The sequence below is a fragment of the Mus caroli genome, unplaced genomic scaffold (assembly GCF_978045245.1).
Source record: "Mus caroli unplaced genomic scaffold, Mus_caroli_1 scaffold_6, whole genome shotgun sequence".
NCBI classification, from domain to species: domain Eukaryota; kingdom Metazoa; phylum Chordata; class Mammalia; order Rodentia; family Muridae; genus Mus; species Mus caroli.
The window spans coordinates 41,041,847-41,068,254 of record NW_028227261.1 but is presented as its reverse complement, the minus strand read 5'-3'; the positions used below and the strand labels follow the sequence as shown (position 1 = coordinate 41,068,254).

The following is a 26,408-nucleotide window of genomic DNA, read 5'->3' as shown; positions in this document are numbered from 1 at the left end:
CTCCAGGTGTCAGTGGAATGCAGCTATATATATTATCTAAACCATGTGGAATCCATCCTGCACCAGCCCCCAAGATGAGCTCAGGGAACCCACAGAATAGTGAGAAGTAACACATTTTTGTTGTTTCAACCCCAAAATTTGAGGATGACTTGTGCTTCTGTGGAAGCAAAACTTGCCATTTCCAGCCACCTCAGTCTCCTCATGCAGCTCCACACACAAGCCCCCACAGTCATCCAGGCAGTAGCCACTGTGTAACAGCTCCCTGCAGGATTTATGGAAGTAAGGAAAAGGGGCACCGACCACCCTTGCTGACCTGATGGGAGAAACAAGTTGACTTCAGACTCTAAACTTGGCAGTTTGTACCAAGGAACCTGAACTGCATCAGAGTTCCAGAAAGGGTTTTCATGTCTTCAGAACGAGTGCTCACTGTTATTAGCGAGTCACTGTTGTTACTAGTGGAGCTAACACAAAAGGAGAAGTTTCAATGTTAGGTATCCAGACTCACTTCTGATTCCATCTGCCACTGTGGACCTTTTGTAACCCATAATAGCAAAGACCTCTCCAACTCACCACCCCTCCGTCTTATGCATGCTCTCAAGTAATGAGCCATTTCCTAAAGTACTGTCTCCTAGCTGAGTAATTTCTGCTTCCTAGGACCATTGGTTACTACACTTTTTTTTTAATCTTACCTTCAATTTATATGAAAGCAAGGTTGATAAATGTCTAGGATTTCATGTTTTAAGGAAAACTATTTTGCTAGCTATACTGTTGTAACTGAATCAGTATCTTTTAACCTTCTATAACTACCGATAATATTCTCCCTACTAGCACACTGTGCTAACCTATAGCTGTAGGCTTCAAAGGAATCATCTATGTGGCTCTTCCTATAAAGGGTGGACATGTATCAAAGCATGATATACTTAGGTCTCTACAAAGACACTAGAGCAGTGGGGAGGAAAAGGAAGAGTCACCCTCCAGTGTAGATATCAGCATACCTGAAAGGGAAAACCAATCATTTGTATATTCGCTGTGAATTATATTAGATTATGCAGTTTTCCTGCAGTATAGATAATGAAGGAGAGGAAAGAGGAGTTTCTGAGGAATTCATTCCATTAAGAAACTGAAAAGCAGCCAGGCAGTGATGGCACATGCCTTTAATCCCAGCACTTGGGAGGCAGAGGCAGGCAGATTTCTGAGTTCTAGGCCAGCCTGGTGAGTTCCAGGACAGCCAAGGCTATACAGAGAAATCCTGTTTTGAAAAATCAAAAAACAAAAACAAAAACACCTGAAAAGTGGGGCTGGAGAGATGGCTCAGCAGTTAAGAGCACTGACTGCTCTTCCAGAGGTCCAAAGTTCAATTCCTAGCAACCACATGGTGGCTCACAACCATCTGTAATGGGATCCAGTGCCCTCTTCTGGTGTGTCTAAAGACAGCTACAGTGTACTCACATACATAAAATAAATAAATTGTTTAAAAAAAAAAAACTGAAAAGCTTATTAAAAGGAGCTCAGATTCCTGGGGTAATCTGGGTGCTGCTATCCAGCCTCTGCTTCAGGCTGGGCACCCTCAAAAGTCCATGATACCTTTGACACCTTTCAGATGGGTCATGCTGTAAGTTTTGGGGAACTACTGTAGACTAATCTGTAGCTATATCCTGGGAAGGCAAGTGTGTTCCAGGGCCATCCAGATGGTTAAGTAACTTAGTAATTAATTGTTGCCTGTATACTAACTTCCATTTGTGTTGACATTTCCTAAAGGAGAACAATGGAAGCAACCAGATCTTGCCATCGCCTTCACCTCCATCAGAACTTGACAATAAATCCCACAGTGAAAGTGCAAAACAGGTACTTTTTGCTTGGGACTGTGGTGGGCCCTGGAGGCAGTCTGAGACTGTGGGCTTCACATATACTGCCCCAGCAGATGCCTCATACCTCACCCCTGCCTGAGAGCTGAGCAGAAAGGGATACATGCTGGTACTTGGGAATTTGTCTCTTCTCCATACTCTGCTTCCTCCCAACCGATGGAATAAATTCCTTTTCACATCTTGAAAGATATAAAATGACCAGATTATCCTGTAACTATGACAAGTAGCAGCCAGGGCAAGGGAAGGATGGGTGCAGAATCTAGAAAGACTGCTGTTTTGAGCCACAAAAAACTCTAAGAATGTTGAGAAACATATTCTTGAAACTTGGCGTTTTCTGAAGTCTGAAGATAAAAGGCTGGAGAGGAAGACAGGAGGGATACTGGGATCAGAATGTATTAAAGAGTAAGGAAATCTTCTCTAAGAATTTCTGTCCTGAGTTTAATGCCCTTTAAAGGCTATAGTCATCATTCCTTTTTAAGTAGTAATCAGTACTAGAAGATGTCAATAAAAATAATTGAGTCTAGTACTAAATAATGCACTACTTGCTGTGCTTTTGTTATATGAGCCAATTCAGTAATTGGTCTTGTTTCTTAGGTAGTTTTGTTCTGATGAATTAGGCTAATGGGACTTCAGTTAATAACCTACCAGCAAGTGCGGTAAAGGTTGGGAAAATAATTCCCAACATCACCACTGTGAGGGACCAGAGTGAGAGTCTGCAGAGAGTTCTCTTCTTTACCCTCCTGTCTAGCTGAAGCCCAACAGCCCAAGAGAGGGCATAGTGGAAACAGTTTAGAGTAGGAAGAACAAAGCAGATCTAGACAGTTGGTGGTCACAACCAGGAGAAGTTGTGACCTTGCCTCCTGTCCTGCTTGTCTAGTTGCAGTGTCAGGTGGATCTACAATGCAGTTTATTTCCAATCTAGGATATCCTGTACCTGCACAACTCCTTAGAGGAAGTCAACAGTACTGTAGTGGAATACCAGAGACAGCATGACCTTAAACTCAAGGGAATGAGCGAGACCCTCAGTAACCTGACACAGAGACTCAGCCTGATAGAAAGCAATGTGGTTGCACTGAGCAAGGCAGAACAGAGAACAAACGTGAGCTCCAGCATGGTAAGCTTTTCAGATCTGCTGTGACATGTTGTGTTGGTGTGTGTTGTCTGTGCATAGACGATCTTCCCCATCCCCTGTGAACAGTAGTGTGCACACTTGAGAGAATACATGTTTGTTTTGTCCTTACCTTACATCAGCTTAAAGCCATACAGCGGCTCTCAGAAGTGAGTGGCACGGGGTTTACAGTGTGTGTTTGAAAGGGGTGGCATCAAGGGTCAGCTGAAACACATCAGCTCACTACAGCATGTAAGCAGAAACAACAAGTCTCTCAATGTTGCCCATGGTCCATCAGGTACAGACACGTGGGCACGTATTTTCTTTTCTTCTTTTCTTTTCTTTTCTCTTAAGATATTAGAAGTGGCTGGGCAGTGGTGCCGCACGCCTTTGATCCCAGCATTAGGGAGGCAGAGGCAGGCAGATTTCTGAGTTCGACGCCAGCCTGGTCTACAGAGTTCCAGGACAGCCAAGGCTATACAGAGAAACCCTGTCTCAAAAAAGAAAGAAAGAAAGAAAGAAAGAAAGAAAGAAAGAAAGAAAGAAAGAAAGAAAGAAAGAAAGAAAGAAAGAAAAATAGATGTTAGAAGTGGTAAGAATGACAGATAAAAAATCTTGTGCCATTTGTTTTTAACTCTGAACTTGGCTTACAGATTCATCCTGCTTCTGTCAGCATAGAGGAAACCTTTTGCATATAATGTTAGGAAACCCATTTAAACAGATGAAGTTGCTTCTATGAACAAACCCAACCAATTAAATCACACAGAAAAAATTATGAAAGCAGAAAGGCAATCAGTTGGGAAGGAGATTAGCAGGAGTGGGAGGAACACGGGGTTAATGGGGGGGGAGGGGGGAGTGAGGTGATTATGATAAATATATTCTGTACATGGATGGAAAATATAATGAAACCCATCATTATGTATAATTACTATATGCTAATAAAAACATTTTTAAACAGATGAAATCAGAGCAGTTCAGCTTCCAAGGTCAATGAGTTGTTTTCTGTGTTAGAGAACTGAGTGACCCACTAAATCACTGAAGCTCACTGGCTGTGAGGGTTTCTGGTTTTCATGATCTTGTGAACAGTGTTTGCTTTAATTCACGTTTCATCTGTACATCATGCTGGGATTCATAGGGGTCATTTCATTAACAGTGATAGGCCTTGCTTTTAAAGGTTTTGTAGAGCAAAGACACGTGTACATTTTTTTATGGAAATTATACTGAAATTCAAGGAACAGCCAAAGCTGGGAGCTAACCACTTATGAGATGGAGCCCTGGCACAGAGTAAGAAATGCTTGAGCCGGCTCTGCTGCAATGAACCTTGGCAAGCTGCCTGAAAATGACTTTGAAGGGTTGGGTAGAAAGACCTGTCCCCTTCTGCCTGGCCCTCCTGCTTTACAAGAGTGTGTAATTTACTACAAAGCTGTGAAGATTAAAGGAGTCCTAGTTTTTAAAGCCTTTTTGAACTCAGCTAAGCTAAGTAGGGGCTAAGAACTTTGGGTGATTTGATGAATAGTGTGCCTTGAAGGTTTTTCAAGGCTTATTGTGAAAACTTACCACACCATATCCCTTGCTGTCTCTGCCCTCCCCTTTTTATTTTTATCCAGCAAAGAAAATCAGTAATAGTATCCATCTGTCCTACTATTTCTTCCAGCAGCGTCAGACTGGATCTGGGTAGAAGTTACATTGCAGTTTTAAAGTTTGTGAATAAAACATTTAGAAGCCTTTATTCCACTTTCTCTCCTTGTGTCCTTCCCATGTTATTCTCTTCTCCCACTCCTTTGCCATTTGTGTTTAAAGTGGTTCAGATCCCTTAAATAAATGTGAGAAATTTGTTTAAGAAGTATTAAGTCAGAGTTGGAGAGATGACTCAACTGGTAAAGTAGATGCCACACAAGCGTGAAGACCCAAGTTCAGAATCCCAGACCCACAAAAAAGCCAGACACAGTGGCATAAATCTGAAACCCATTTGTTCTGGGTTTGAGCAGAGACATGCTGGCCAGCTAGCCTAATCAAAAGGGCTACTTCCAGGTTCAGTAAGAGACCCTGTCTTAAATACTTGCTCACGTGAGTACACATACACACAACTATCTGATGTCATTTAAGTTTCAATGTCTCCCCTTAACCTTTTCTTCTATTTTCTTTGCCCTCTAAGATGGGGAATAGGGCTGCCACTCTGAAAAGAGAGTCTTTGGTGACCAACAGAAGTGACACTGTAAAGGTGCCAAGCATAAAGGTAAGGGATAGGAAGCTTCTGTAAAGTCAAATCAAACACATCAGCGTCCCCACGACACCTACAACCAGCCACCCCTCTAATAGGAGCACTGTGATCCTCTGTGATAAACACCAAGACAGAGCAGTTAGTAGGTTCAGTTATTGGTGAATGAATGAATATCACATGAGGCACATACCTTGTACTAAGCACTTTACAGGGAACTGGGATGGCCACGGTGAATGAGACAGATAGGGACCCCTATGGTGGCACAGCTCAAGACTGAACAGAAGTCACAAGTCTGATCAGTGCTGCAGTGGAAAAGTGTAGGGTATGATGTGGGCATTGAGAGGGATCAGGTTGCCATTCCTAAGTAAACAACTATTAAGCTGAGACAGTTATTGTCCAAGTTTGCTTTTGTTGCTGTGATAAACACTATGACAAAAAGCAACATGGGGAGGAAGTTTATTATATCCCATGGGTTTCACTCTATTGTCAAGGGAAGCCAAGGCAGGAGCTTGAAGCAGAAACTGTGGAGGAATGCTACACTGGCTTGTTTCCTCTGGCTTACTCAGCTCCTGTTCCTATACAGCTCAGGCTACCCTCAGTGAGCTGTGCTCTCCCATGTCAGTTAGCAATTAAGACAAAGCCCCATGCACATATCCACAGGTGGATGAAGGCGGCTCCTCAGCTGAGGTTCCCTCTTCCCATGTCACACTAATTTGTATCAAGTTGATAAAATTAATTAGCACAATTATCTAAACTAACAATAGGGGACAGAGGCATAGATGATCTAAAAATGGTGTCCAGCTTAGAAATCATTTCATGTTTAAATTGCATTCTTAACACTTTCATAGTCCTGTTAAGTCCTGCTGAGATAAAGGGAGAACCAGGAAGATTGAGATAGAACAGCATCATCTGAGATGCACATAGTGTTTGAGTTCAGAGGATAGGAAGTTCCTAGGTCATGAACTTTGCTAAGACCATATTACAGAAGGTTTAGATGTAAAACTTTCTAACTTTACTCTGTGATCCTTAGCAAATTTGTATTGTCTGGGTAAAGTCATATATATTTAAGATTTTGATGCATTATAAGGTGGGCTTTTATTGAGCTTTTAAACTGTTTCTACACTTTTCTTAAACATCATTTAGGAAATGACAACATTTTAAAAACAAGATTTAAATGTTGAACACAAAAAAGTTAACAGATGGTTGATATTAGAAAGTAGTAGTGATTTCAACAGTAATTCATATCTTAACAGTCAGATCAGAACACAGCAACCACACTTCTGCCTAAATCTCTGGCTTTACTTTTAGATCCCTTGTGTATTGTAACTGTCACGCCAGTCAGTCTCTTCATGTTACCTCATCAAAGCATCCCAACCAGATTCAATTTCTGCTGTCAGTAAGCATTTAGCATCTAGGTTTGTTTGTGTGTTCATATTGGGTCTCCCTAAATAAATCCAGTAGCCACTGTTCAGTAACTATTAGGGTATACATAAGGATAGAACAGGGACACATAAGCTCACTGAGTGAAGCATGAGGTGCACTGGTGCTCCTAAACAAAGGGTTGGCCTTTTCATACAGTAAACCGATGCCAACTACAGAAGAACTAGGCTGCTCTCCTTACAATTAAGTGTATTGGTTTATATACCATCCTAGATAAAGCTGAAAATAAGGCCATGTGTGGATAGGGTAGACTTTAGACTCTAGTAACGGTTTGAATTAGAAATATTACAACTCCTACTTTGTGTCTCTGACAGTTCTTGCTACCAGTTAAATCATTATAGTGTTCCGTTGGGTGAATCAGGGGAATACTTGTGGTTTGATTGAGTTCTGCTGGGTTTTGTTTTTGTTTTTTGGTTTGTTTGTTTTTAATTTTCCTTCAGATGACATGGTCACAAAGTGATGAGATATCCAAGGCACTTTTTCAGTTAGTGTAAAATAGCTCCAGAAAATAGTGTCCCCCATTATTTAGGAAGCAGGTGCTACACAGCACCTGAGTAAGGGCACATTGTCTTTTCTGCTGACACATGCATACTTTCCTCTATGGACTGTTCACAATGAAACAGATCAGAGAGAATGTAAGATCCTGCTGAGCACTTATCAACACCGGGCCCCAAAGCCAGCCCTAGTATTTGTCCATCCCTTCCTTGACCTTACAAGGGACATGTAAAGGTCAGTCTTAGGTGCAGAATGTGTCTTGGGAGTACAGCAGAAGCTCCAGTGAGGTGTTACCCCCACCTTAAGCCTTATCTGATCTCTTTTTGGGGCAGAAAGAAGATAATTCAAATTCTCAGGTATCCGAGCTGCGAGAAAAACTGCAGCTGATCAGTGCTCTCACAAACAAACCTGAAAGCAACAGGCCTCCAGAGACCACAGATGAAGGTAAGCAGTTAGCTGGCTTCTGAATATTTCACGCAGGCTTGGGCAGCCTGTCTCCCACACAGGGAGTAGGAACGGTGTCCGCCAGCACTGATGGGACTGAGTGAGTGATGCCTGAGCGCACCGAGCTGAGGCTGATGCACCTCGCTTTCATTTAGCAAAAGCCCATTTTGTACTTGATTTGTACTCTAGTCTATTAAGGGGAGAACGGGTAATGTTTAGCTGGAAATAGACTTCTCCATGCTGCCTGCATCCAATTATAGGCAAAAATGTTACTGTCATAGCTTACATTAAACTAGTCCTAAATGTTATGTTTCTGTTACTGTGAGTACATAAAATTTACTTAAATATTAGTCCTCTAAAAAGTCATTAACAGGTAATGATGGAATTCTTCCAATTTGCAGGCCACTTGACTTTAGGTAAGGGCACACTAATCAATATTATTAGATGCATTAATTAACATCTACTGATTTAGGACTTGTCAGGCTGTAACAAGATACTAGACAGTATTGACTTTGACCGCCCTAGCTCAAGCATTCTTCAGCTTTGGAGCTGTAGAACAGCTTCCCTCAGTTTCTCTCCTGTGAGAAACAGAACTATGTTGAAGGTCTTCTAACACTGGCTTCATCTTGCTATATAGCATTCTTATGGTATGGTGGCTAGTGCCTCATGCCCCCACACCAGACTTACTAGCCTATTTCCCAAGAAGTCAAAAGACTTATCCAACTCAAGTCTTAGCATCGGTCTTAGTCAGGGTTTCTATTCCTGCATAAAACATTATGACCAAGAAGCAATTTGAGGAGGAAAGGGTTTATTCAGCTTACACTTCCACATTGCTGTTCATCATCAAAGGAAGTCAGGACAGGAACTCACCAGGGTAGGAACTTGGAGGCAGGAGTGGATGCAGAAGCCATGGAAGAATGCTGCTTACTGGCTTGCTTCCCCTGGCTTGCTCAGCCTGCTTTCTTATAGAACTCAGGCCCACCATACCAGGGATTGCACCACACACAATGGGTTAGGCCCACCCCCCCTTGATCACTAATTGAAAAAAAAATGTCTTATAGCTGGATCTCATGGAGGCATTTCCTCAACTGAAGCTCCTTTCTCTATGATAACTCCAGCTGTGTCAAGTTGACACAAAACCAACCAGTACAACATCTAAGCATAGATGACAATAAGGCAGGTAGGGCCTAAAGTATAGTCAATTTGGTTTTTGTTTGGTTTTGGATTTTTGTTTTGTTTTGTTTTTAAATATTTGCAAGTTATCATTGAATTGGTATTTGAATCTAAATACAGAAATTCATTCATGGTTCATATATACATTGTTCTTATACATATGGCCTGGTGTTAATTTTATTTGTTATTTTTAGGTCACCTTTATTTGACTATGACCCATCACATGAAGTCATACATGGAGTTTTCCACCTGGTTTATCTTCTGAAAGATTTTGATTTGGGGCATTTCAGATTTTCAGATTAGGGCTACTCACCCTGTGCCAGATTCTGCTTCAGGCCTTAGTGTAGTCCTGATCCCTCTTCGCTTATCTGCACACATCCTTCAGTCTGTACCTTTACCTTCATAGTCACACTGCTGCTGTAACTCTCAGCGACTTTTCTTAAAATACACCTGCTATGGTACTAGGTGACCTTTGATAGTAACTTAATTTGGTGTTGGAATTGATTCTAATAAAGGTATATGTGTTTGCTACAGAGCAAGTACAGAACTTCACATCAGATCCTTCAGCATTGCCAGAATTTTCACAGCTTCTTAGAAACCAAATTGAGACCCAAGTAAAACCTCTCTCCCTGCCTGGGATTTCTAGCATCAAAGGTAATGTTAATGATGGAAATGTTCAAAGTTGTAACTGTTATAACTTGTTAATGTTTTTCTTGTTTAAAAATGAAAGCATATCTAATGAACTAGAGAGAGATGATTCAGGTGGTTAAGGCTTGAGTTCAGTTCCTAGAACCCATGTGAAAAAAGCCAGATGTGGTGGCACACTTACAGTTCCAGCACTGGGAATATGCAGACGGGTGGGTTCTTGGAGCTCAGTGTCCAGCCAGCCTAACCCACTTGTTGAGTTCCAAACTAGTAAGAAACATTTTCTAAAAACAAAAAGGTGAACAGAGACCAGAGAGATAGCTCAGTGCCTAATAGCACTTACAGCCTAATGACCTAAGGTCAGTCCCCAGAACTAACATAAAGGCAAAAGCAGAGAGTTGAGTATGAAGTTGTCCTCTGAGCTCAACATATGACATGTGTACACCCACACCCACACACATCATACACAAACATAATAATCATCTATTTTAAAAGGTGGACAGTACCTGAGGAGTAACACCTGAGATTGCCCTCTGGCCTCCACATGCCTGCAATTGCACAGGAACACACACAGAAACACACACACAATTTATAGCTAACATTGTTGGGCCAGATACAGAAAGCTGCCCACATCTAAACAGCAGATAATTGGTTGAGACAGAATTCAAGCTGAGGCTGACTCTAAAGCTTCCATACTACCTTTCTCTTAAATGTTGTTTAAGGTCTTCAGTCATTCACTAAGTGCCCTCCAGACCCCATGTCAAAGGATGGAATACAGTATAAGATACAGTCTTGCCGGGCGGTGGTGGCACATGCTTTTTGGGAGGCAGAGGCAGGTGGATTTCTAAGTTCGAGGCCAGCCTGGTCTACAAAGTGAGTTCCAGGACAGCCAGGGCTACACAGAGAAACCATGTCTCGGAAAAAAAAAAAAATAAGGATACAGTCTCAGCCAGACACAGTGCATATGCCTATAATCTCAGCTGAGGTACAACAATAAAGATATTGAGGCCAGCCTGTGCTCTATATAGTGAGATCATGTCTCCAAGAAATGTCCCTTTCTTTCCATAAGGATAGGTTGTCTAAAGCAGAGGACAGAAAAAGCAAACACAATTCTGTTAGATTAGCAAAACAAGTCAAAGTTGACTGTTTCCCTGCAACAGGCCCTCTGGGATTCTGACAGTGAGCAGAATAAGTATTCATACAAAGGCTATACGTCATAGAACAATGTCTGCCTTGTTCCCAGTAGTGTCTTCTACTCTTCATTGTGATGGTGAGGCTTCCTGGTTGTCTCTTGCCATCTGCAAAGTCGTCCAGTTCTGACCACATACCTTGCACTGGTTCTTCACTTAGGTTCAGATGCCATTGTACATTATCTCCCAGGTCTGGAGCAGGTGCTTCCTGTACATTACATGTTTTACTTGCTCCTATTTAGCATATGCCACTGTTGAAATTCCCTAGGAAGAAACAGTTTAGCTTCCATGAGTAAAGTCTCAGTCCTGTTCACTCCCTAGCCTGCAGCACAGAGCCTGGTAGACGTGATTGTGAAACTGAATGACTGTGTTGCTGATTCATCTTGCAGTTAATGCTTAACTACCATTACTTTTTGCCCCGTCTGGGGTGGCTTTCCTTTGTTTTCTGGAGGGGAAGGCGAGTCATTGTATTTACTCTCTATTGAAAGGAATTCCCATCTAGCCATTTGCTGTTGGGAAGAAGTATCCCAGCTGCTTTTCTGGCTCAGGGCATTTCTGAGGTCTCACCAGCTGCACTGCCAGGCCCGGGACAGGAGTGAGGAGGGCCTTTCAGGAATTTATGAGACTTCCTCAATAGAGTAGATCTTGCACAGAAATGGTTTTTCCTCCCTTCAGCACATCTTCCCAAGTACCAAACAGCAAGAGGCATGTGGAGTCAAAGCATGATCTTGAATAAATGAAGAAAAATAATCAGGAAAGCTTTTAAAGAAACGCAGACTAGAGACCTTCTTCCTTCTAAAGTATTATAATCTTTTCAGTGAGCATGAGAACTCAGCCAAGTCCTTCTTATTTTTTATTTCGTCTGTAATTCTTAATTGTGTGCGCACTCTCAAAGGCCAGAAACATCAGATCCTCCTGGAGCTGGAGCTGCAGGCAGTTGTGAATTACCTGGCACGGATGCTGGGAACTGAACTCTGGTCCGCTGGGGGAGGGGTACAAACTCCTGACACTGACCCATCTCTCTGAAACCCCTTTTGGATTTTTCTGGTTTGTTGGTTGATTGGTGTTTGTTTAAAGTTTTTATTTTGTTTTGTTTTGTTGGGGTTTTTTTGTATGTTTTTTGTTTGTTTTTTGTTTGTTTTTTGCTTTTGTTTGTTTTGAGACAACCTCATATAGCCAGGTTGACCTTGATACTCTGTATATCTGAGGCTGGTCTTGAACTCTGGATTACAGGCATACACCACCACCCCTGGATCAAATCCTTTTTAAATGTTAAAGGCTTTTGTTGGAAATTTTCTAATGTCATTTTCTAAATAGTATCTTTGTTATTTTTTTAATACAGATTAATTGGTAGCATTAACCACCAAAAAATAAACAAACAGATGCAGAGATTTCTATGGTCCTTTTTTAATGGAGATATAATTCATACTCCATGTCACCCTTTTAAACTGTGTAATTGCATGGGCCTTAGTATATTCTCAAGATTATATAGCCATCACCTTGACTTAATTCCATAGCATTTTTATCACCCCAGAATGAAGCTTCATACTCCTTTAACAGCTTCGTCTGAGGCTGACCAGATGCCTCAGTGCTTACCATCAAGCCTGACACCCTGAGCAGGAGCCACATGGTAGAAGAAGAAAGCCCATGCCCACAAGTTCTCCTCTGATCTCCACATGCATCTTGCTATGTACACATGTATACATACACAATAAGCAAATAGATAGATAGATAGATAGATAGATAGATAGATAGATAGATAGATAGATAGATAAGGGAGAAGTTTAAGATGCACTCCAGTTACCCCTACTGTCTCAATAAACTTATGTATCTGGGATGTTTCGTTTGTAGAAATGGAATCATGCAATCTGTGGCCTTCTATATACTTCTTTTATCATAGTTCTCTTTTCATTTTGTGGCATGAAACAATACTTCCTTTCTATGGCTGAGTAATAGTCTATTGTATGCTATATTCACACTTTGCTCATCCATTCATCAGTTGACGCATATTTGGGTTGTTTCCAGTTTTTTACAAATAATAATGCTGCTGTGAACATGAGGGCATAGATTTTTATAAACATGGTTGTTTTCTTGACCTAGTGCCTAGGAATTAAATTGCCAGGTCATACAGTTCCTGAACGGCCAAACCATTGTTCAGAATGTGACTTCCAGTTGACATTCTCATTAGCCCCATAAGGACTCATCACTTTCCCCCACATCATCATTGCTCCTGATGATGGCCATCCTGGTGATAATAAAGTAGTCTGTAATCCTGACTTTTTTTTATTTCTTTCAATTTTGAGATTATATTATAATTATATCAACTCTCCCTTCCCTTTCTTTCCTCCAAACCCTCCCATATACATCTCCTTGCTCTCTTTCAACTCCATGGTTTCTTTTTCATTAATTGTTTTTACACACACACACACACACACATTCCTAACTATAACCTGATCAATCTGTATGTTTTCAGGGCTGACCATTTGTCTTCAGACACTCCAGAAGAGGGAGTCAGATTACGTTATGGATGGTTGTGAGCCACCATGTGGTTGCTGGGATTTGAACTCTGGACCTTCGGAAGAGCAGTCGGGTGCTCTTACCCACTGAGCCATCTCACCAGCCCCAAAAAAGATTTCTTATGCCTAATGTTGAAGTTATCTTAGGTGGTCTCTTGGAGGGAGCATTGTCAGCCTAGACGAGGAAATTTCATTTAAACTATATACGTATTTTTACACACAGACTTAGTATATTACAGGTGGGGAATTTTTAGGTGAATAGTTAATCGTGATTCCTATGACTTCTTCACACATCCTTACTTATTTTACCTTCCTCTTCTGTGTTTATCTCCCTCCCAATTCCTGATTCTTCAACTACTTAATTTCTAGATCTAAAAAGACAATGGTACATAGTAGCAAGATCACCATACTGGGTAATATTTGATACACTTCAGTGCTTTTCAAAGTTGGTTGATTGCAGTGAGAATTTTGGTTTCTTTAAAATCAGAGAAATAGTATAAGAATAAGTTTTTGTTTTAATTCCATATGGGGCTACTTCAGATTGTCCACAGCAGCTGACTATGATTTGCCTCGTGCTCTAGCAGAGTCGTAGTTTTGCCAACTACAGATAGTTTCTGTGATTCTGTGACATTTGGAATTCTGGGATCTCTTCACAGGGTGTATCAATGCTAGGCTCCCAAGCAGCAGGCTGGGGTATTGGTTGTTGTTGGGGTATTGGTCACCGTTTAAGTAGCCAGGCTCAAAGAAGAAACAAGATAAAAAGAAAAAATTGGGTGTCTTAACTGCAAAGATCAAACGTCCCAAGGAACTCAATACTACCCCTAATTAGCAGGAAATAGTCTAAGGATAATGTTGCCCCCTTTCCTCTCTGTCCTTTTTTTCTCCCTATCTAGTGTTGGGGGGTTGAAAGGGTGGAAGAAAAAAAAAGTTGCCACAAAGTAGCCAAATACTGGCTATAGTTGACCTTTGCATTTTTTTTTGTTTGTTTTGTTTTGTTTTGTTTTTCCAGACAGGGTTTCTCTGTATAGCTCTGGCTGTCCTGGAACTCACTTTGTAGACCAGGCTGGCCTCGAACTCAGAAATTCACCTGTCTCTGCCTCCCAAGTGCTGGGATTAAAGGCGTGAGCCACCACACCCGGCTAGATCTTTGCATTTTATAATTATTAGAACTGAGAATGCCATCTCACATATATATGTAGTACAGAATAGCAAAATATCTTTAGAGCCATTTCAGAAATCGAAAACTTAAGTCAGCAACTCAAATGGCAGTTTTAAAAATTAAACATTCTAACATTACAACCAAAAGATGCACTGGTTTGATACATGCTAAAGAACAATGGCAAGAAAATATTTTTTAAGTTTTTGTTTTCTACAAACACTTGTTTCTATAAGAAGAGAAAACTTGGTATATACAATAAAAACACTGCAGCTCACAGCATACAGTAGACTGAAATCCAAAACAAAGTGCTTCAGGCAACGTTCGTGGCGTGTGGCATGAGGGCATATGCACTGCCAAGTCTATGTTGTATGTCAGCACATTCCGAACTGCAGATCAGGCGAACACTTCCAGAAACACCTCAGACTTGTTAAGCATATGAGTCTGATTTACTGTTTGGTCACTGTTGCCAAACATGACCCCAACATTGCAGGTATGTAACTCCCATATGAGTTTTCACCTCACAGTATAAGAAGCTGTGCAGTATAGTATTCGTCTCCTTCTTAAAGGATCAAAGAGTATCATTCTTGGTTTTTTCCTTATTTCACATCTGTATGTACATGTGAGTGTGTATTGCGTGTATGTGTCTATATGCATGTTTACCTGTATGGGCATGGCTTTTGTGCATGTGCACATTTGCATGTGTGTGCTTGTACACATGTATATGTGTGCATGTATACTTGGCGGTCCCACACTGATGTCAGGAACCATCCCCACCAAGTCAGTCTTCCAGGCAAGCCCAGAGCTCGCCGGCAGGGCTGGTCGCAGCAGCCAGCTTGCTCTAGGGATGCTCTCACCACTTTCTGAGGTTGGGATTTCAGAAAGGTCATCATGCCCTCCTGGAATTTGCATGTATTCTGGGGACCCACACCCTGGCCCTCGCTCGTGCATGATCACAAACACTTCAACCACTGGTCCATGGGGTTCGGGAAAGTGGGTTCTTGGAGGCTACAAGAGGGCATCTGATTTCATGGACCTGAAGTTACAAGTGGCTGGGAGCCAAACTCACAGTCCTAGAAGAGCAGCTAGCACTCTTAACCACTGAGCCATCTCTCTACCCCTCCCAGCAAGTTGGGAGAGTTGTTTTGTTTTGCAGGGGAAGGGTTTGAGATAAGCCCTGGCTGATCTGGAACTTAACTGTATAGATGAGGCTACTCTCAAATCTGCCTACCTCTACCCAACCACTCCCAAATGCTAGTATTAAAGATGGTCACCACCACACCTGGCCAAGTAGCCTTTCTTTTAATGCTGGGAAGTCAGTTTAAGCTACTTTTAACTGTATGCATAAACATACTACATGTCTCTTTTGTAATTCCCATTTAACAGATCTTCAGGATTTATTCCACAAGACTGGTCAAGATGTGGATGGGATGCTGACCTACCAGCAACTCTGGAATTCCCTAGGTTCTGCCATGCCAAGACCAGAGAGCTTGAGAGCATTTGATTCGAATGGAGATGGAAGATATTCTTTCCTGGAACTAAGAGTAGCTTTAGGTATCTAGTCTCATCAGGTATATTGAAATGGATATGTAGCCTGGACTACCTAAAAATCTACTTAACTAAAAAGACAGAAAAAAACAAAAACAAAAACCTTCTTGACTAACTCTTCACTCCTTCATACTACTCTAACAAACACATTGTCACCTTTTAACTTGTTTGAAAACACTATTTAAAAAATTATTTTTTTAAAAAAATTTACTTAAAGTATGATGTTTAGAAATCTATGATTTCATGAAGCCAGTGAGATGTTGTAACTTAAAGTTGCCAGGAAAAAATAATAAAGCCCTCTTCTCTCTTTCCTGTTTTTTGAGGGGAAGAGAATTTACCTTTTAAAGCTGGAAAGTGTATGTATATAGAGATAATAAGTCAGTTTATATTTCATATGAATTTGCCTTAAATTAGATGCACTTTATAGAGCCTCAGAATATGTCTTTTCTTTGAAAGATGAGTCTCTTCTGTTTGTAAATATATAAAATGAAAGATTGTGCATAATGTGTAGAAAGACGATTGGCTTTGAATGGAATGAATGAATGACTTGTTGTGAGTAATTGACAGTCTGCTCTGGGCGGCAACTGAAACTCTTCACATCTCCTGAAGGCAGCCCTCAGATGCTTGGGCACCACCATAGGGTTTGAAGCTGGGGCATCAGTTCAGGTAAGGATGCTGTGCAGAGGGTGCCAGTTCCAAACTCAGGAAAGTCAGATTCTGGGCCACTGCTCCTATTCCTAACCTAAGAACCAGAGAAGTCTTACTGGGATTTTCCTCATTTTTAATTATCTTCCAAGGATTATGAGCATAAAAGTTACTTGGTGGGAAATTATATGTTTTCCCCTCAAGAAGTGGGTCTTCTCTGCCCACCCACTCTAGACTACCCTAAAGTCGTAACTGCCTACCTTCAGCACCATGTCCAGTCTGGAATGGGAAGGTTCATGTCCTTGGCTGCTATCCCAAACTAGTTGCCCAGAGCACTAGAGAAAAGCTCTGAGTACCATTTGATTTTACCTTTAGGATAACCAAGAATTTGCTCTATTTCTTGGCAGGATGCCTAAAGCCAAAATGTGGTCAGATGAAACAGGAAATCATATTCTTTGTTCCTAATTGTTCTCTCAGAAGGAGCTATGGGTTTTTTGTCCAGAGGATACCACATGGAGCAGGCGTGCTTGGAGCAGGAGCCCTCTGGTGATGGGGCTGTTTTCCCAGGTCTAAAGAGCATCTGTGATGCTTCCCCTTACATGCTTTGTGGGCAAGCCAGGAAAGGTCTGACTAGGAGCAGATCACCATTCACTGACATGTTGAGAACACTCCCAGTGTTCTCAGGAGTCTCTGGGCAACCCCAGCAGAAGACCTTACAGAACCGCAGGTTGCCGTAGCCGGTCAGGGAAACACTGGAGAAGCTGTTGTGATGGCAGGGCTTCCTTAGTAAAGATCATTGCTGTTTAATTTTGATCAAGTTGCCCTGTCAGCTATAGATACAGTCTAGTACCTTTGACCTTTAAAGACATTTGGTTTTCGCTTTGCTTTGCCTTGCTTTTTATATTTTGTTTCTTTTATATAATATTCAGCTTAGAGTTGGCTTTTTTTTTCTCTAGACATTAAAACTCAGTGAAGGCAAGACAAGTTTTCCTGTGCATGAGTCTCCTTAGCTCATGTTTCTCTCTTTAAATTTTTTGCCTTAATGTTTGCCTTGCTCATCTATGCTGTCACCTTCTTGGAAAAGTTAAAAATACAGTTCAAATATTATCCTGGCTCTTTAGGTAACTCTTGTTCTCCTGGCTGCCTTCCATACTACACACATACACACACACACACACACACACACACACACACACACGTACAGATTTTGTAACAACCAAATAAAGTTCTAGCAATAAATTGAATTATTCTGCTATATTTGTATATATTGTACCATAAATAGTATGTCTGTACCTGGAAGGTTTTTCTTTTTTTTTTTTTTTTTTGAGAACTGATTTATATGAAATATACTGAGGGTAATGTAGCTTGTCCTTTTTAGTTTCAAGTTCTCATTTGTAGGCAGATACTTTCAAGACACCTTAACTCTTTGTGGTATATGCTTTTCAGTGAGGAAGCAGAATTTGTTTCTTGGACTTTCTTCTGGTTTTTCCATGTCAAGCTTGTCTGCCAGCATCACCCCTGAGCCATGTGATGTCTCCTATCAAACTGACCAGAGGTAGCCATAACTGCCCTCTGACCTTCTATACCTTTCTCATCCTGCCTATGGCATTACTCAGATCTAGGCAGAGGTTGATATCCTTTGCTAAAAATTGGACAGACTCACTGGCTTAGGAGCCCCAAAAACCTATCAATCAGTGAAGATTGGGTCTTCATTTGTTTATTGTCTTAACTTGTGCATCCAGTGCCTTGTGTTAGTCAAGCTTCACCAGCCACAGATCACCTCTAAGAGAACTCAATGGTAGTGGTGGTGAGTTTGGCTTTGGATTTCAATCCTTTGGCCTTATCAGTCAGTAGCTCAGAGTACTTCCCACCTTAGTTTCTTAAAGTGTTACCCCTTGGTTCTTTGCTTTATTGCTGTGTACCATCTACCATAATATTTACTGAAAGACCATTCACAAGCCAGTCATGGTAGTACATACCTGTAATCCCATCCCTTGGGAGACTGGGGCAGGAAAATAATGAGTTCTAGTCCAGTCTGGGCTACATAGTGAGAGCTTGTCTCAGAAGAGTACCTGGCTTAACTATGACTGTAGTAACATTCAAGGGGGAGCAGAGCAATGGATGCTTGGCTCTTAAGAATGGGTCGAATGCAGAAGAGCTGAGGCAGACAGTCTCACTTCACGACCGGCTTGTTTCCCTTCCATTGCAGTTTGCTCTTTACCATTGCTGGACAGCCCCATCAGCCCCCTCCCTGGTCCCAGCGTCACAGTTGAAGATTTTGACTGTGATGGGCTCACACTTATAATGGCCTATTGAGTTGTTTTTAGTGACAGCTTTTGTTTGCTACACACCTCATTGGCTTGCTTACCAACCATCTAGATGTGGTCCCTTCTCTCATATTCAAGCCAGAACACATTTGGGTATTCCTGAGACTTTAGAGAGTGTGTATTGTTTGTTATATAAACCTAACCTACCTTGTTGTTTTCTCATATTAAGAACTGTAAATCTACTTTATATTAATGGAACTATTTTGGTAATACATAAGCAATTTTGGTTCTGTTTAGAGAGTGGATTCAAGGTTTCCATGACTTCATTTGAGCTTTACTTATTTCCTATAAATATAGCCATTTTAATTTATCTAAATAAAACATTACGTTTCTCTCACTGTGTCTGACTAGAATTTTCCCTGCTCCCCTGATAATTAAAGGGGAAAACCTGCTTTAATCTTTATTTTTGTGGACTGCTTGCTACTTCCTCTTGAAATCAAGGGCTATTAGTTGGGGGTACAAAACAATATCAAGAATCTGCTTTATGGTTTTGCCAAGTAGGCACCTAAGACTAACAACAACAGCAACAACAAAAAGCAAGGATTGTCTCTGCCGCTGGTTGCCCACCAGACCTCTCTCTTAAGACCTTTGCTGAAAACACCTCATCCTCTGTTGACAGGAAAGAAATCAAGCTGGAACTGGGCGGGAGTTTCCTTCCTGATGGATAGCCATCATAATGCATGAAGGTAGTCTGCAGGCTGCTGGGGGGGGGGGGGGGGAAGAGCCATCAACTGTCATCTGTGGATCCTGTGTGCAATACTGCTGACCAGACAGGCAGGGTGTGCCCACTGGTATAGGAGTAGCAGCTCTTACAGGGATAGCCAAGCAGTTTCTGTTTGGACTTGAAGCCCACTCCACAATGGGAAATGCATGACTCATTTCATAATCCCAACCAAAAGCCTGTGCCTAGGAAGGTCCTAGGCCACACCACAGAGACCCACAATCAGTCAAAGTGAGGGTTGAATGGCCATCCATAAACGAGGCATTTATATATCCCCTCCAGGTTCAGGGAGTATCATAGAAGAAAGGGCAGACAATATAGGAGCTGCAGGAAGTCAGGGAGTGGTATAGAAGTCTGACTTTAAGCTGGGGTGGCTCTTGATTCTCAAACCCACTGTAGCTGTGACTACCAACAAACATGGTGGGTTTGGAAGGAGCTGTTGGAGCCCCCACCTATCCCTGAGGACTTAAATGTAGTTAATGGGTGCTGTGGGAGGGAAGGCCATTTTGTAGCCACTGGTAAGCAACCCTAATGAACTTCATTGATAGGTTTTCAGTTTTCGGGGGGGGGGGGGTGTTTGTTTTTTAAAAAAGACATGAAAGCATTTTCAATGTTTGACCTGAAGCAAAGCCTACAGGGCTCAGGCTTTAGGCATATTCAGGATGAGAGGAAGCAAGAACGGCTGAGGAATGAGCCTGCTCTGGTGTGCATCAGAAGCTCCATCTGGGCCCATTTTACGTGTTCAGGTGGTTCAGTGGTTAAGAACAATGGCTGCAGCCAGGTGTGGTGACGCACGCCTTTAATCCCAGCACTTGGGAGGCAGAGGCAGGCGGATTTCTGAGTTCCAGGCCAGCCTGGTCAACAAAGTGAGTTCCAGGACAGCCAGGGCTACACAGAGAAGCCCTGTCTCGAAAAACCAACAAACAAACAAAAAAAAAAACACAAACAAACAAAAAACCACTGGCTGCTTTTCCAGGGGACCCAAGTTCAATTCCCAGCACTCACATAGAGGGCCACAGTTGTCTAACTTCAGTTCCAGGGGATCTGATACCCTCTTCTGACGTCCACAAGCACAGACATACATGAAAGTAAAACATCCATACACACAAAATTAAAGAAAATCTAAAGATATAAGCAATAAAGCCAAGTATGGGGACACAAACCTGTAATACCAGCACTCAGAAGACCGAGGCAGGAGGATCAGGAGTTTAACGGCAGCCTGGCATAAGTTCCAAGCCAGCCTGGACTAAAATAGCCCTCATCTCAAAAGAGAAGATGGGAGAAAAGGGATAAGATACAAACTATAGGTGTAATTCTAGAAGATGCTCTGACCCATTTGCCAGTCAACAACCCTCATACCCTAATGCTTTTAGCCAAACTGTTCTAACAAGGCAATGCTAAGAAAAGACACCGTGGGGTGTGGTAGAAATCCTAGAAATGAGATGCCAGGAAAACGTGAACTGGAGCTAGCTGTGGAACCACCAAGGTATACATCTTGGAAACCCATGTCTGCATCTGAACAGGAGGGTCAGAACTGCCATTTGGCACTGTTCTTGGGAACACTAGAAATAAAGGACAAAGACAGCCAGCCAAGAAGCAATACATGCAAACAACAGTCCAACTAAACCATACTGGCATTTGTTAGGCTTATGACATAGCCAATGTAGGCCACCATAGCTCTCAACTACTGTCCTCTTGTGGCATCTGTGCTTCCCCCCTACTGAGGAGCAGTGCCTGGAGACCTAGGTCAGAGCCTGGTGATCATTCAGGCTCAAACACTGGATGGAGGGATATTGAGTCAATCCAGCCACAAGTATTGGTTCAGCGTCTCCCAAATGGTAATCTCAGATTCCCATATGCAGTGGTGAAACTTATAACCAGCTTGATTTACAAAGCACCACGGTCACATTGGCTGGCACAAAAGGCATTGCCCTTCTAGGAGGAAATGAGACAGAGGAAAACTTGGACTTTATTTTTTTTTTTTTAAGTCTATGGCATTAAACCTCTCACCAGGTGGCTGTGATCTCCTTGTCAGTACCAATTCCTTGTGGTTATCTCTGTTTTCTACCAAAGGGAGCCTTTGGTATTTGCAGCTCCCACCCTCACTAAGAGGAAACTACAGCTCTAAAGCAAAAGGCTTGGCATTAAAGCAGTTTGTTCCGTGGGCCAGTGTTGGGAGGGAACAGAAAGGAACATTCCTTTCGGGGCGGTTGGCCAAAGGGTAGGAGACAGAGTGGTTCAACATGGGAGGCAGGTGGCAGAGGGAAAGGGCAAAGGGCACCTCCTGAAAGATGGGAAGTGGGAATGGGGAGTCAGTCCGAGGCTGTGGCATTTTTGAAGACTGGGGCTGCTTTGGAATCCCCAAAGCATGTTGCAAGAGATCAGAGGCTTCACCTCTGGGGCTGCTGTCTTGTACAACGAAGCTCCTGCCTTCAGAGAGATCCAACTCCCACAAAGAATCTGGATTCTGATCTTCCGGCTCAGTTTTGGTGACAGCAGGGGGAGGGCCTGTGTTAATGGCTACATTCATGCCATGGTAACGCCGCTTGTTTATCCAGTACAACAGTGGGCTGTAGGTGAATGTGGCAGCTCTCATCACTTCCACCCACTGCTGGGCACGTTCTTCTCTTTGCAAGTTCTTCTTCCAGTGCAGAAAGAGTATGCAGCTTCCTATTAGCACAGAACACAGCCCCAGGAATCCAATGCACAAGGAGATCCACACTAAGGCAGTGAGAGAGAGAGAAAGGCTGGCTGGCTGGTGCGCCTAATGCACAGCTTTTTTTCACTCCCCTCCTTGACCTCCTCAACTAGTCATTTTTCCTGTTCTCTCCATTCCTCCCCTCCCTCCTCATTCTCCAGCTCAACACTAGACTTCCAGGTTCCTTAAGGGATCATTTTAGCTATTTACAGATGAGAAACGCTAGGTCTAAAGGGGGTGAGGACTCAGCCTTCTGGGAGTACTTAGTTTCTAGAAAAGATAACCATCTAATTGCTTAGCACTTCAAGAAGCCACCACTCCTCCATCCATGCAAAAGACTTCTCCTTACTTACCCCATGCCCAAGGGTACAATGTGAGGGGCAAGGACTAGAGGTGCTACACTTACTGCCAGAGCGGCTTGGGTCCTTTTGGGAATCCGTAAAGGTCAGTCTTGGCCTCCAGCCTATCACTCTGGGGAGAGGAAATTCACCCCACTCCACCAATAGGAGTCCTCAGAAGGCCCGGGCCTCATTGTTCTCTAAAGGAAAGGTCATCAGGTTCTGTCCAACTGGCATTCCGGGGACAATGTTTGTGAGCCCATCCAGTAACCTCTAGTACACAACATCTACTGCTTCTACCAAAGACCGAGGCACCAGGAGAGTTGTCTGCCCAATTCCTTATAGTGAACCCATAGAGCAGCCCCAGGACAGGGCCTTGGCATTCTCAAGGGGCTATGTGGTTGGTGATTAAGGAAACACCACTGGGTACCTCCCCCAGTGCCTACTGGGGAGAGCACACAGAGCATTGGGCATGTCTGGCCTCAACAAATCTTGACCAAGCTGTGAGAAGAAAACCAGCTCAAGAGAACCAAGTGGTCAGTGCCTCCTTTGGCTCCTACAATCTCTTTTATTTCTGCTTTCTTTCCTTCCTTCAGCAGGTGCTGGCAAGTGTTCTTGTGCCCTGTGGGAGCTCTCCTCCATCTGGTCCTGCATCCCTTTTGGGGCTAACTTTCTTTCCTTTATCCTGAATACTTCATTCCCTTCTGACCAGGTCATCAGACATCCCCTACACACACACATACACACACACACACACACATACACACACACACACACATACACACACACACACACACACACACACACACACACACGGGGGGTGGGGGGGGAGCAGGGGAATGGGGGAAGAGAGCACTATTGGGGCAGGTCTCCCTGGCAACCAATCCCCCCAGGATTTATTGGAGCCAGGGTCTTGCTCATTAGTTAAGGCAACTTGATCCATTTATGGGTAGCTCAGTTAGAAAGCCCTTGCATGTTATGTCTCAGTCAACTCTAAGGGAGACATACCAACCAGTGATAACTTGAAATCTTACCCTTTAGTTTTTCTCCTTTTTATAGTCTTCTATTGTGACTCCTGACACTCTATGTTACTCTGTGACCCATATACCAGACAGAAACAATGTTAAAAAGAAAGGTTTGATTTAGCTCCTGTTTCAGAGGGTTCTATAGTTGCTCAGTCCCATGTGAATGGGCGGGCCATCATGGCTGTGGTAGAACACGTGGTAGAAGACAGCCATTCACATCGCAGAAAACAGTAAGCAGAACTCAGGACCAGAACCAAGGTCTGGGCTATAGCCTTCAAAGTCCCCATGTGACCTTCTTCTGCCCAACCTCTTTAGTTTCCACAGCCTCCCAAAATAGTGCCACTGGCTGGGGACCAAGAGTTCAACACATGAGCTTATTGAGAATATTTCAGATTCAAACCAGAGCAGGCACTATTTACAGAGTTCTTCCCAGCATGCCTTTCCCTCTGCTCTACCCTATTGCCCCTGCTTTTCCTCTTCTTTAGCTGGTGTCTTCCACGATCTCCTGGTCTCTAAGTCTTGGCACGCTCCAGGGCTCAGTCTTTAGCATTCTATCTATGTTCCCTTCTCAGTGAACTTAGCCACATTTATAGCATTAAAGAACACAAATGCACTGATGTCACCACTGTAACCGCCAGCCTGGAACATACCTCAGAACTTCAGACTCACATACCCAACAGTTTGGCTGACATCCTTCCTTGCCGATCTATCAAGTTATATTTGACCTTGGGCTTTGAGGTGGGACAAATTACTCACCCTTGGAGGTTTCCACATTTGCGCCACATACTCCAAGTTCCAGCAGTCAGAACGATCCTTTGAAGAGTAGGCCATGTTACTCCTCTGCTTAGACTTCCCAGATCAAAAGCCAGTTTTTAACCATGACCTTCAAAGCCCTGAGCAATTTAGCCACTCAACTCTGTGTCATCTCTACCTCTGTCCCCTCTGCCGTGGGGATACGCTCTTGCTATTTACAACACTATAATCATGTCTTACATTTGCTGTTCCCCTTAGCTAGTCTGTCCCTGCAAGTATCATACAAGTCGTTCCCTCATTCCATTCAAATCGCTGCTCAGGCAATACCCTATTTGTGTCTCTCTTATCTTCCTTTGCTTTTCTACTTACAAGTGTTTATCTGGTTCCACTAAAATGTAAATTCCATGGGTTTCGGTAAACAAGGTGTTTACATAAATTCTACGGGTTTATGCAAACATTGCTGTTGCTGTGATAAAAATACCAATTTTTTTGTGAAGCAATTTATAGATGGAGGTCTTGTTTTGTTTTTTGTTTTGTTTTGTTGTTGGTGGTGGTATTTTTGTCTGTCTTATGAGTCTAGAAGGGGGAAGGGGATCCATAATGACAAAGGAGACATGACAGCAGGTGGCTGGGGCACAAAGCTGGGCGATCACATCCTTATCCATATGCAGGAAACAAAAAGCAGTGCCTGGAAGTGGGGAAGCCTAAAACTCGCAAGCCTACCCACTGATATACTTCCTCCCGCAAGGCTCCACCTCCTAAAGGTTCACACCCTCCCCAATAGGGGAACAAGTATTCAAATACCTGAGTCTGTGGGAGGCATTTCTACCTCGGACCACCAGAGATCTAAAGTTTTGGATAGTTATATCTTCTGTAAGAAGTAGATTGAGGCCCGGCGTGGTGGCGCACGCCTTTGATCCCAGCACTCAGGAGGCAGAAGCAGGTGGATTTCTGAGTTCGAGGCCAGCCTGGTCTACAAAGTGAGTTCCAGGACAGCCATACAGAGAAACCCTGTCTCAAAAAAACAAAACAACAACAACAAAAAACAACAACAACAAGAAAAAGTAGACTGGAAAGGATTGGGGATTTAGCTTAATAGAGTGCTTGCACAAGGCCCTGGGTTCAGTCCTCAGCTCCGGGTGGGGGGAGAGTAAAGATAGACTATAAGGAGGAATGGGAGAGAGCAGCAAAAGCACTTGCCCTGTGAGCCTGGAGAGCTGAGTTAGATCAGCTGGAAAGGAGTTGGAAACTGGAAAGGAAGGAGAGAGCTTATTTCACAAAATTGTCTTCTGATTTCCACTTATACTTCACCACACTCCAACACAATTCTTTTTTTTTTTTTTTTTTTTTTTTTTTTTTTTTTTTTTTAAGGATGGGAGGTTTCTCTAGAGGTCTCTTTGAGGTGCTGAGAGAACTGAGTTCCAGATGAGGAGGAGGCGATGCATGCCTGTTTGAGCACAGGAAACAGCACGTGGAAGAATTCTGAGCCAGGTACAGGCCAGCAAAGTCAGACTTCCATATCTCCCACTGCACTGTCCCAGCATCGAGAGGCTGATGTCTGAGCGCAGGCTGTACTGAACAGAGTTTGGAGTCCCTGTTCCTGCCTCGGGAGAGGTTCCTATCAACTAAGGTCCAGATAAGGACTTCCATGTGACTGCCCTCACATAGGGTCTGCTTTGGCTGGCAGCGGGTGAGATACCATTGTTCCTAAACTCATTTGGTTCAGCAAATGAAGATGGTGACATTTTGGTTGAGGAGAGAGCCCAAATTATCCTTGTCCAGGATAATTCCTTATGTCTCTGAGGAAAGTAGTTCAATTAAATGCCAGGAAGGAACCCAGACTTCAGAGGCATTGCGTTTTTTAAAAGCTTAGCTTTTAGGTGGAACTTTCTACTTTAATGGTTCGCAGCCGGTTTAGCTTCTCCATCTGTAAAATGAGGTTAATATCTACTTCATAGGGTATGAGGCCAATGGAACCTTCTGCAAATAGACACCGATAAAGAGAAGCTTCAGCTATGATGTTCAAACATCCTTTGCAGCTGAAGAAACTGTTACAGCTAGTGCCAAGTAAATTTAGAAAAGGGGCAAGCCCGGTGAGAA

General features: G+C 42.8%; 2 protein-coding genes across 8 annotated transcripts in view; one reads left to right on the top strand and one right to left on the bottom strand.

The window, feature by feature from the left end:
- Efcab14 (EF-hand calcium binding domain 14) overlaps positions 1 to 19,110 on the top strand; it is a 38,755-nt gene extending 19,645 nt beyond the window's left edge. For 2 of the 3 annotated variants that reach the window (XM_021160114.3, XM_029476139.2), the window contains 6 exons: positions 1,759 to 1,845; positions 2,788 to 2,979; positions 5,129 to 5,209; positions 7,462 to 7,573; positions 9,281 to 9,400; positions 15,640 to 19,110. In XM_021160114.3, the coding sequence (XP_021015773.1) occupies positions 1,759 to 1,845; positions 2,788 to 2,979; positions 5,129 to 5,209; positions 7,462 to 7,573; positions 9,281 to 9,400; positions 15,640 to 15,815 (768 nt within the window). In that variant the 3' untranslated portion in view covers positions 15,816 to 19,110. The remainder of the gene's footprint in view (positions 1 to 1,758; positions 1,846 to 2,787; positions 2,980 to 5,128; positions 5,210 to 7,461; positions 7,574 to 9,280; positions 9,401 to 15,639) is intronic. The other variant, XM_029476140.2, reaches the window with a different exon arrangement.
- A 2,321-nt stretch (positions 19,111 to 21,431) lies between these two features.
- On the bottom strand, positions 21,432 to 26,404 carry Tex38 (testis expressed 38). Of its 5 annotated transcripts, XM_085839070.1 has the most exons (4): positions 25,113 to 26,404; positions 24,312 to 24,368; positions 22,599 to 22,730; positions 21,432 to 22,215 (listed from the first exon to the last, which is right to left on the bottom strand). In XM_085839070.1, coding segments are annotated over exons 3-4 (606 nt in total). In that variant the 5' UTR covers positions 22,600 to 22,730; positions 24,312 to 24,368; positions 25,113 to 26,404; the 3' UTR covers positions 21,432 to 21,610. The 5 variants fall into 5 exon arrangements, with proteins under 5 accessions (XP_085695196.1, XP_085695195.1, XP_021015619.1 ...); XM_085839069.1 differs by having other exon boundaries at positions 24,312 to 26,404; XM_021159960.3 differs by lacking the exon at positions 22,599 to 22,730.
- Positions 26,405 to 26,408: the final 4 nt, after the last annotated feature.